This window comes from Erythranthe guttata, chromosome 8 (assembly GCF_056151865.1).
Source record: "Erythranthe guttata isolate IM_541 chromosome 8, IM_541, whole genome shotgun sequence".
Taxonomy (NCBI): Eukaryota; Viridiplantae; Streptophyta; class Magnoliopsida; order Lamiales; family Phrymaceae; genus Erythranthe; species Erythranthe guttata.
Window position 1 is genome coordinate 20,351,940 of NC_142540.1, and position 11,927 is coordinate 20,363,866.

Below are 11,927 nucleotides of genomic sequence, written 5' to 3' on the forward strand. Positions count from 1 at the left end.
GGCGGCGGCGTACACACAGTAAGCACTCCGCTATTTCTTTGTTTTTTGCCCAGATATTAAAGCTTCCAAATTCTGTCTCAAATTCTATGCAAATGATTGAAAATTTGATTTTTTTTTTCAATGCTGCTATTTTTAATCCCATTTTGAAAAAAATATGCTCTGTGATCGGCTCGGAAGTTGCAATGGAACCACCCGGCAGATGGGTAACGGACAAGATCGGGTCGGATTCGGGTCAAAACCCTAACCCGAAACCCATGACAGCCTAAATTGGGTTCGACCCGATATAATTTGGATTGGTCATGTATTGAATTTTTTATTTTTGGTTTAATTGTGACGTGGACTATGGCTGAAAGATGATTGGTTCAGACACAAATAAACTGACTGCTTTCTCGTCATGTGTAAATATTCTCTTTCTTCTTGCAGAGAATTTGATCAAAATATCAAAACTTAAAAGGCTGAAGGTGAAAATCATGGAGAAAAAAGACAGCTCATCATCAAAGTTAAATATAGCAATTATCCATCCTGATCTTGGAATAGGTAAACTCTTTCAAATTTACGGTTTTATAGTTCGTTTTTTTCTGTACGCCTCTCCGTTTTATCTTCCTATTGAAACTGTGCATTCCCGAGTTTGATATCGGATATGACCTGTTTTGAATTTATTGCATAAATGTATTCAGATTAAATGTTTGAAATTGTTGTTGTCGACGAAGGAACTTTTTTTGAATTGAAATTGTTTTGAATTTTTTTAACTGTTTTTTACACTTGTCTGAAAATTATACACGAATCTTAAGGTTTTGGTTTTTCGCATGGAGAGGATTATCGCATTTGTTATTCGGAACAGGGTGTTTTATCAGTTTCTTTTGTAAGAAAGCAATTTTGGGTTCAAAGTTTCGTGTAACTATTATATCTTTTGGGGTAATATTATTATCATATTCATTACACTTTGATAAACGGGCATTTCTTCATTGCTCAAGTGTTCTAAGAAGTTTGATTCTCAATAGTTTACGAGTTTGTATGAATAGGATTATCGAAGTACATTTGACACAATCACGATTATTGAATATTACGACATTTCCCTCTTTTTATTCGATTTTCCGATTCTTCAATTTTAGGTGGAGCGGAAAGGTTAATCGTTGACGCTGCTGTCGAACTCTCGTCGAACGGTCATAATGTTCATATATTTACATCACACCATGACAAAACTCGTTGCTTTGAGGAAACTGTTTCTGGTGTGTACCATTCCTCCTTTTTTTTTTTTTTTTAATTTCTCATCCTGGTGGGCCCGCCCACTTTATTTTATAACTATTCGTATAATAATCTGAAAAATGTGCAGGTATTTTTCCAGTTACAGTGTACGGATCTTTCCTACCTCGACATATTTTTTATCGTCTCCATGCAGTATGTGCATATCTGCGGTGTATCTTTGTTGCTCTTTGTGTTTTATTTTTCTATCCTTCTTTCGATATTATACTTGCGGATCAGGTCTCTGTCGTTGTTCCACTGATGAAGTTGAAAAAGAAATCCAAGGTTAAAATTGACTTTTTTACGTAATTGTTGCCTTTGGTTAGAGGCATTCTAATTTACATATTTAATTTATTAATTTTTTTTGTTAATCTAGGTTGTATTCTACTGCCATTTTCCAGACATGCTGCTAGCTCAACACACGACCATACTTAGGAGAATTTATCGGAAACCGATAGACTTTCTAGAAGAAATAACAACAGGTTTCTTTTAAGCTTTTGTATTTATTTTTCTAGTCTAATATTTTCAATCTTCCTCTGCAAATTATGATTCTTTTATGAACTGCGTCTCTGTCGATTGTAGGTATGGCTGATTTAATTCTCGTAAACAGCAAATTTACCGCATCGACTTTTGCGAAGACTTTCAATCTATTAAACTCACGAGGGGTTAGACCGGCCGTGCTTTATCCAGCTGTCAACGTTGACCAGTTTGACGAACCGAATTCTACTAAGTAACAAATCCAATTCCATCTCTTTTGAATTTTTTAAATTATACGATCAGATTACAAACATTTCGCATTACAATTTTTTTCTGCAACACAAAATTAGTAAAAACACACAGAAGATATAAAATGTGTATAAAAATGTAATATATTAGTTCGTCTTTTCTAATTGTATGTGCTTTATTTCAGGCAGAGTTTTCTGTCCATCAATCGTTTCGAAAGGAAAAAGAATATAGAGCTAGCTATATCTGCCTTTGCTATGCTCTTCAAAAGCCAACACGGTTTTCTTGAAAGTGACGACAAAAATGATATTTCCTTGATCGTTGCAGGTAAGTTTCATCGTTATCTTCCATAAGTCAATAGCATGTGATCTATTTGCATTTGTGGTTCAACATTTTGTGTATTCAATATTTATTTTTTAACCTTGTAAGTTGTAACTGTCGGGTTTGCTAGTCGTTCCAAATTATGGGAATCAAACAGCCTCGTGTTTTTCTTTTCTATATGGATTCCATAAATTGTTATTTTTAAACACCTCCACTTATTTCCAATTATAATTTTCCATGTTGAAAGGAAGTATTGTGATCAAATAAAGTTGAAATCATCAAAAAAAATGTGTTAGTATGACTTTGGTTGCTTCTTTTCCTTTTTAAATTATGTATTTATCTTCTTAAGCCTCGTTTGGTTGGTAAGATTAGACATGATTAATTAAATAATTGGACGTTATTGGGATGTTTGGTTAGTCCAATAACACTTTTCCGGACGGCTCGCAATTGTGAAAAAAATGGCTATAATCTTGATTAATCGGGAGATTATTTATTGGACCACTCGTGTTCAAACAATACAATTGAATTTTCAAAAGATTATTTTAATTTTATCTCGACTAATCTCATCTTAGGAACCGAACGAGGCCTTAATGTTTAGTCTCTAGGAAACCGGCTGCTTGGTTCAACAGATTCTTGATTTTGTTTTTCAAAAAATCTTGATTAGTCGGGATTGAAATTTGATGTTACATTCACATTTGCGCTTGCTTTTTATTTTTATTTTTTATTTTTGTTGCCAGGTGGCTTCGATAAACGGCTCAGAGAGAATGTCGAGTATTTAGAGGAATTAAAAAACTTAGCAAAACGTGAAGGCGTATCCAATCAAGTCCGATTCATCACATCTTGTCCAACATCCGAGAGAAACACTCTTATTTCCGAATGCCTTTGTGTAATTTACACTCCCACGGTTCGCTACTTAATCTTTATTTTCCCATCAATTCATTGAAACAGTGCTACAAGTACTACTTATAAGAATGATATATAATGATTGAAATGTAGGACGAGCATTTTGGTATTGTACCTATAGAAGCAATGGCAGCCCACAAGCCCGTAATTGCATGCAATAGCGGGGGCCCGGTCGAGAGTATAAAGAACGGAGTAACGGGCTATCTTTGTGAACCTAACCCTAAAGACTTCTCTACGGCTATGGCTAAGTTTATTAGTGATCCTCAGTTGACGAAAACTATGGGCAGAGAAGCTCGTGAGCATGTGGTGCAGTCGTTTTCTACTAAAATATTTGGCCAGCATTTGAATTCGTACATTGTCGATATTTCTCGGAGAAAGATAGATTGAAGAAGTGAAAGTTGACGTGACCGATGACTATAGAACACTCTTAGTTAAAATCACACAAAAAATTCTTGCCTTGACCAGTTCAGATTTAATTGATCTGTGATGATTAGTATTTGGTGATTTTTTTTTATTTTTTTTATTTTTATTTTTTAATTTTTAAGTTTGTAGGTAAACAGGAAGAAAGAAAAAGAGGTTTGTTGCTGTTGATTGAATGTGTTTTGTGTTTAGGTGTTCTCACTTCTCATACTATAGTGAGGATTAAGAGGGTGTTTGGCTAAGCTTATTTTACTAAGCTGTTAACTTTTATTTCTAGAATTAATTTTTGGAGTGTTTCGATAATGAGCTTATAAGCTATTTTTAGTTTTTTACTCATTGTCAAATCAAAAGCTCACCACCAACTTAATTTTTGAATTTGTAAGTTTTTCTTAGGTCTTTTATCAAACATTTTGAAAAGGATTATAAGGTCTGAAATATTTTATAAGTTGTTAAAACAACTTATAAGCTTAGTCAAACACCCTCTAAATCACTGATTTGCGAACATTTAGACAATTTCCCAAGTTTCTGAAACTCTATATTTATTTGTGGCACTAATAGAAGTTTCAAATTTTACAAGTCACCAAAAAACATTTGTCCATAGTGCTTCTTTCTCTCTCTATATATACATCTCTCAAAAAACAAAATCTCTCTATATACAGCAGCTATGACTTATGAGAGAGAAAATCCTCTGTTGTTTTTCTTCTTTTTGCACCTGATAATAGGGAGAGAGAAAAAGCAAGGTAATGGATCAAATGAGCAAAATCCAGTATTAATATTAACTTGGAAAGAAATACGAATTCCTCAAATAAAAGAAAATCAACTTCCTCATAGAACATATATAAGTCGATTAATTGGATACAAATAATACGTATTTCAAGTTGATTTTGGCAAAATTTGTTCGGATTTAATTTAACGAAGGCAGTGTTGCGCTATAGCACAGCTACTAACTACTATGACATTATACAACAATCGAATATGGCCTAGCCCCTACATTTCGACTGTCCTTGAGCATCATTGGCTATTATAATAAATTACATAACAAAACATCAATAAATATGGAACACGTTTCATTATTTAAGTGAATAACTGACTTCTAATCGTCTCGACTTTTGGGTCTATACCAAGGCGGCATTCATCTGAAAGCGCCAAAGTCAGCATCTCTGTACAAAATTGGTCGTCCGTTTTGATCCATAGAGCCTGTTCATAAAACAATATCTCGATTAGCAAGTCAAAAAAATGAAGTTTCTCAGTAATTGCAGGAGCGTGGAATTCAGATAATTGAAAAATAACCGTACCTTGTGATAGTATGTAATTGCAGCTGTAAAATTTTCCTACAAAATTGAAGACAAATAAGATACTCCGAATCTCGTTTTCAGAAGATAATCAAAAGACGGGAAATTGAGAAATAGTTACCTGCAGATGGTATGTGTAAGCTAGACCTGCATATGTACTCAAACTTCTTGTAGATAATGCAAGTGCTTTCTCGTAGTAAGTAATTGCCTCATTGTACCTCCTGACAATAAGGAAATTTTATCGATGGTCAATCACAACGTAACGTAGAACTGAAATTTGGATAATAAGGCAATCGAAGTAGCATAAGTAGTCTAGTTTATGAGGAAAAGTAAGTCTTGTGAATGGATCAAAAAACTACAACGGGAAAAAAAATATGTATAAATTATTTTTCAGACGAAAGACCTTTCTTGAAAATTACATGTAAACTGTAAACAGATGATATTATGAAAGCGTAAGAGAATCATGAAAGCATTAACTGTGAGCAGTTACATCCAACCAAAACTAAGGTGGAGTTAAGAAAAATTAGCGATAAACGAAAACCAAGAAAAAAGGACAAAATCCCACGTCACAAGATTATGAAATAAAAGCAGTTAAGCATGGCTAACTTTGTTAGCAATTCTCCGAAGAATAAAAGAGTAAGACATACTTCAATTTTCTCAATGCATGAGCAAGGTTGACTAGAGTTGGTTCCCACATCTCACTTAAAGAAGATGGTACATGAGCCAATGTCTTCTCAAACCACCACACGGCCTTCTTATACCTGAAAGAATATTGTGAAGGCAAATCACTAATCATAATATCCTAAATAGAATCTGATATATACACAATGGAGTCCAAGCACAATTCTCCCCAATCTCGTATTAGTAGAAAAACGTACATTCTGCATTTTCTTGAACAACAGAAGTTAAAAATTCATACGACTGGTAAGGGTTATAAATCTTACTCCTTCATATGATAAGCCACGACACCAAGCTCATTATATACAAGTGGGTCTGAAGGACATATAATCTGGGCCTGCATAAAAAACTGCACCCGACTTCCCTTTAGAATAATGAACCAGGTGAATAATACGCAAAGCCATGAACAGGGAGTTCACATCACCTGCTCAGCAAGTTTGAAGCTATGGGTTCGCATGTATTCCATTCCTATGTATAGAGTTGGCAAATGACACCTGGAATAAAAGAAAACCAATATTCAACCTGTAAAAACCAACGAGTACTTATAACTTATCTTATTATAAGTAATAAAAGGAATTTCAACGTGTGACTTTCCGATTTCATTAAACATCATCAAGAATCACTAATGATTCCTGATCAGCAAATTTATCGTCAAGCTCGTAACCCAGAACCGAATGTGTACATATATGCATATACAAAGAAATACATATATACTACATCAATATATGTATTTTGTATAAATGTTCCACTAATCGTGAAATGAAACAGAACACGAGACAAGAAAAAAAGGAAATAAAGGTCTCAATATTCATGCAGATTCTAAAAATGACATGTACAGGCACACTGTGGTTGATAGGTTAATAATGAATGAACTCTCATTAACTCAGTATAGAACACAAGCTCCTAAAAGGCACAAGGTCTGGGGGTAAGAAGGTAATTTCTTGTTAATCAACTCAGCCATCCTCGGTTCATATACACTTTTAAAAATATTTGAGATGTAGTAGTCTGAAACTCCGTGGGTTCTAGGAATCAGACTAAAGAAGATGCAGCCAGTGTAAACACAACGATGTAAAAAGTTCAAAGCAACAATTTTCTTTGATTTCTCTAATAAATCGATTCTTTAGTAAGGTCAGATAAATTTGCTCTGTCTTCAAAATTTATGGGCAAAATAGTATTTATTTCTCTTGGCTGAAAAGGTCTAAAATAGGGAGCAATATATCAATAGAATTATAAGACAGAGGAAAGAAAAACCTGAATAAAGATTCAAGATACTAAAAATGAAGTTCTCCCAAAAAAGAATGTGACGAGGAGTTCCAACAAATAATGTATTACGTCAAATGAAAAACAAACAGTATTCTCATACTTTTTCTTAATCCAGGACATTTTCTAAACCCTGATTAAGATGCCCTCACCCATCAAAGAACAGTTACGAATTAAAACATCTAACACAAATGTAGAATGTACAAGGAAAGATCTACAAAGAGAACATTGATATCATTTCTGGGTATAACTTGAGGATGAATAGACGATGTAATAAACTATTAGACACCATTCAGCCATATGGATGAAAATCAAAATAAAATATTTACCCAGGAAATAAACGAGCAGCAGTGCGATAAGCTGACATTGCTTGATCTCCTTCTTCTTGAGCCGCATACGCATTTCCATAGCCAATCCAACCTGGAGCGAACGTTCCATCTAAACTTGTTGCCTTGCTGGAGAAGGATAACAAGGGACTCAAATTAAATCGAAGTGGGACATGAATCAGAAATCTTGAGGATACCAAACAAAATTAGGTCGCATCGTAAGTAATGTTTCTAACGTTTCCAAAGCTGATATTAGTAGTAGAAATTAGGCCCTTCCTCACATGCTTCAGTTTGTTGCATAAAATGACCCGACTATCAACTATATAAAGTATAACATGATAGGATATTCTCATACTCCAAATAGGTAAACTACATAATATTACCAGGGACTGTGAATTGGCAACACTTGACCAGCAGAAATAGGATCGAACAGTAGGACCGAGTTTTCCAAAACAAATGGTAAAATTCATATGAAAATGATTATTGATACAAATGTAGCAGTAAGTATTGAACTTGAATCAGGATGGAAATGGCGTAATCTCCTTTCCCGCCCTCAACCCCACAAAATAGAATCCAAAAGCAATCCAATTCTGGCAAGAAAAGAATGTATCCCAAAGATAAAAGATCATAGTCCTAGAAAACCAATTTCAAAGTATATACCTGAAATAACGACGTGATTGATCATACTTTTTTGTACAGAAGTAGTAGCAACCCACTGCAAACCATGACAGTGCTCTGAATAAAAGGAAAAACATAGTTTTTTGTTACAGATCGGTAATAAGGTAAGTGATATGCTAACGTAATGAATTCTCACTTTTGAGGATAGTCCTTGACTAGATTGCATGCCATTAGATAGAGTTCATTGGAATGTCCAAGTTCCATGGCTGCTGCTAGATGGACCAGGGTACACTTTAGGTGAAAAGGGTCCTTCTCGAGCAATCTGAATTGAACACATGTAAATAAGCAAGCGACGTTGTTAATGAAATAAATGTTAAATCTCTGTTCATACATAATTAAAAACCCACATTGATGTTAGTTCAAAACATTTCTGGTATTCGCCGCACTGATGATAATATTCAGCTTTGCAGGCTAAGAGATCAGTGTTGTCCTTCAGTGTACATAACGACTTCCCTGGCGTCTTTGTATTAGAGGCTTCCAGCTCGAGTTCTCTAAACTTGGATTCTACAACATTTTCTTTATCATACTGGGAATGGTGATATCGCAATACTCAGAACCAATATTACATATATTCAAATACACGCATTAATCAAAATGAAGTGAACAGTTTGATGAACCTGGAAGTATGTGAGCACTCAGACTTTACTTACTTTCTTTATCAAGCATGAATAAAATGAAGAGAGCCATCCATCTTCAGCACCAAATTGTAGAGTTGCGAGTAGATTGGTCTCTAGAATATATAGATCACTGGATTAGGTTTCTAGCATTCAGTAAATATGCTGCTAAAACTAAAAATCATTTCTTTCATGATAATAATCCAAGGTGATGTATATGAGATATTCGATTAGAGGCAGAAAAGGAAAATAGTGAATAACACAGAAGAAATAATTTGGGTGATTCAAAGACAAACTTGCATTTGTCACCATTAGATAGGTTCTCACCTTCTTCGCAAGTGAGCATGTGGCCCTCTATAAGACATTCCAAGGCCTGAAACAAGAGAAATATGTGATGGCACATCACCCATGATAGTGATAAATATAATAAAACTTCAAAAGAGTAATTATTGGTCGGTTGATATCTGACAAGATCATTAATGGGTTCACTCCAACATTGATCATTGCTGTCAATCTACTAACAGCTTTAGCAAATATTTCAAATGATACTGATATGAACTATACTGTAATATGGTCAGTGACGTACCTCATAACACAGAGGATCAGCTCTGATGGCAGCTTTGTACCTTCAAGTGTCATGAGAAAGGTCAATTAAAAATGAGCTCTCTTAGCTTAGACAAATCTACTCTGTAACTTCTAACAACTATAGAAGAGTACTGCACTGAATACGGACAAAAAAAAGGGAGAGCATGCGGTTGAGCTAAAATGATGCAAGAGAAAGAACAGAATGAGATCGGTGATCAAGTAATACCAAAAATGAACCAGAAAATGATAGAGCACACCCTCTGATAGTGTAATTTTACCATTTCTAGTATAGAGTACATCCTCTGATAGTGTTATATATGAAGATGGAGCACAATCTCTAAATTTATCATTTCTAACATATACCTAAGATGTTTTATAGGAAACAACATACAGGGAATTATACACACACACACACACACACACACACACACACACACACACGGTAACCTTGTAGTTGAAATACATGTGTCCATGTCCTATTTAACTTATTTTTCATCATTCAAATGACATAGCTACATAAAATGTCACATTCTAGTGTTTTTCCATCCATCTAGTGATGAAAAGTTCCATATGTAGTAATGTCGCCATCTATTTGAAACAGGTTAACAGTTACTCATTGTTCCAGGCAGCCAGAATAGCCTAAAGCTGTTACCCTACTCAGTTCTGAGATATCAAACTATGTCTATTTCAAAAGTTATTGTCCGGTTTCAGGATAATTTCAGCAAAAAACCTTCTGCAATCATCAATTTTTCACTGCTTTAATAAAGTGCAAATCTCAAATCCGTTATTTGTATAGAGAGTGTGATTGATATTTTCCAATATCTTTTTGTTTAAACAAGTTCTCAATCGTAATTATTTTTTCCTCAACTAATTTCTAAGAATCGTACTTTGGCACTAAATTTTTCTACTAACTGTTCTCTTTATGAATTGTTAGAACTTCAAACCTTTTGGATTAATAACACAGCCACGTTAGATTATATCATAAAACAACAAGTCGTGATATACCAAAAACTAAAAACAAATGATTAAGGGCAAAATTAATATCAAATTTCACGCACCATAACCGAGCCTGCACACGATTTTCCAAGGCCTCGTATGCCTTGCCTCTTAAGAAGCAGATTGCTGATATAATCTGTCATAAGAATGTACCTTCATTTCTTCACTGACCATTATATATTAAAGTATTAAATGTTCTTAATTCCCCTCATTAGGGTCCCAACAGTAAATGCAACATATATTATTGGATCAAAATAACCTTACATTGATTTCACGATCTTCGCCATCTTTATCCAAGTACATGCTATTGTAATCCTTTGTGTCAGTGATGTTACCATGTTCGTCCACTTTAGCATCACCAAGCATCAACAGGCATTGATCCCACTCCTTCAGTTCTTCCTGGTAGTTGGATATGATTTTTATTTCTTACGGAGTACCAACACAAAACTAATTACTTTTTTTTTGGCAACCAATCAATCACTATAACGTATAGACAAGAAATAGATACTCATAGACCTATCCAATTACAGAATTCCTAAGGAAAAACATATTATAAGATGAAATTGTTAATTGTGGACATCCAGTAGATCACTGATTAAGTGATTGTAAAGAATTGTGAGATAAATCGTTAAATTAGTCATATCTTATTGAAGATCGATTACTGAAGCACTTGTCGCATGCACTCTTTGAAATAATTACGAGGAGTCCAGTAGCTAATTGAGCAATTTATTCTTTAACTGTTGTTTGAAATATAAGTCACCACCTCCTGGAAAAATTATAAAAAGAAAAAAGGAAAGCTAAAACTTCCAAATGTACCCAACAGCCTGAAATTTTTCAGCAATATATTAAATGGATGACGAAATCCTGATTCTCCAAATAAAGTTTAAATCTTTTGAAATTAAATGTAACTATTCAACTAAAATAAGTCTGTCACACTTCACAAATAACACAAATAACTAACCGCCACTGTGACGTGACCTCCCCATAAGATTTAAAAAGATATGGAAAAAAAAAAACACCCAGCAGTAACCTATCACAATCGTTCATTAAATTCCAGTTTTATATCATATCGGCACACATTTTTTGCTCGATTCCAGGGAAGAAGAAGAAGAAGAAATATTACAAGGCATTTGGCAGCAAGGTAGCGGAAGCGAAGGTCGCGGAGGACAATTTGGGAGGCGTTGAGGAGGTGGAAGGCGCGGCGGTAGTGGCGGCCAAGGTACAGCGCCTGTGCCTGCATGTAAATATCGGCGGGGTCCGACGTCAGCGCCGCCACCTTGTCGGCGAAGAAGATCGCCGACGAGTACAAATGCTTGCTCACGCAGTCCCGCACCACCACACGGAGCTTCTCGATTTGCTCCTCCCTCATTTTCTCCTTTCTGGTAACTGCGATTATCGAATTTGATTTCTGAATTCTGAGATTGAAACGGTGGGTTTTTGAATTTTGGGGATTAGGGGTTTGGATTTGAGAAATTTCTGAATTCCGAGTGAAAAGAGCGGGAGGGTTTCTTTTCTATTTATTTATTTATTTATTTATTATTATTTATTATTTATTATTTATTATTTATTATTTTTTCTTATAGTCAAATTTGGGCTGGGCTGGGGGTTGTACATTCTGGCAAAGCCCATTCTTAGTAGTCACAACTTAGAGGATGTTTGGCGAATGCGGTGTTTGCAAATGATTTTAGAAATAAATTATGAGTTTTTTTCTGCTCATAATTTGTATTTAGGTGTTTGCAAAATAAGTATTATTTTTGTTTCTCTTAAAATAAGTTGTTTTAAGTCATAATTTTAAGAGCACCCATGTACCTGTTTTTCGTTTTAGTTGATTTTCCAGCTAATTTGCAAACACTCCCAACTTTCAGAAATAAACATTTAATTACAAATTA

General features: G+C 34.6%; 2 protein-coding genes across 2 annotated transcripts; one reads left to right on the forward strand and one right to left on the reverse strand.

The window, feature by feature from the left end:
- Window positions 1-56: 56 nt before the first annotated feature.
- On the forward strand, window positions 57-3,785 carry LOC105970446 (UDP-Glycosyltransferase superfamily protein). The gene is made up of 8 exons (XM_088822323.1): window positions 57-537; window positions 1,113-1,229; window positions 1,334-1,527; window positions 1,619-1,724; window positions 1,825-1,972; window positions 2,153-2,292; window positions 3,024-3,190; window positions 3,283-3,785. Exons 1-8 carry the CDS (start codon window positions 354-356, stop codon window positions 3,574-3,576), a joined length of 1,350 nt encoding a protein of 449 aa, XP_088678449.1. The 5' UTR covers window positions 57-353; the 3' UTR covers window positions 3,577-3,785.
- A 706-nt stretch (window positions 3,786-4,491) lies between these two features.
- APC6 (anaphase promoting complex 6) lies at window positions 4,492-11,590 on the reverse strand. Its single transcript, XM_088822322.1, has 16 exons — window positions 11,162-11,590; window positions 10,303-10,437; window positions 10,101-10,174; window positions 9,044-9,083; window positions 8,785-8,830; window positions 8,494-8,573; window positions 8,191-8,369; window positions 7,980-8,105; window positions 7,826-7,900; window positions 7,169-7,294; window positions 6,004-6,073; window positions 5,846-5,928; window positions 5,549-5,662; window positions 5,023-5,122; window positions 4,905-4,940; window positions 4,492-4,806 (listed from the first exon to the last, which is right to left on the reverse strand). The coding sequence occupies exons 1-16, from the start codon at window positions 11,405-11,407 to the stop codon at window positions 4,684-4,686; spliced, it is 1,653 nt and encodes a 550-aa protein (XP_088678448.1). The 5' UTR covers window positions 11,408-11,590; the 3' UTR covers window positions 4,492-4,683.
- Between the last annotated feature and the right edge of the window lie 337 nt (window positions 11,591-11,927).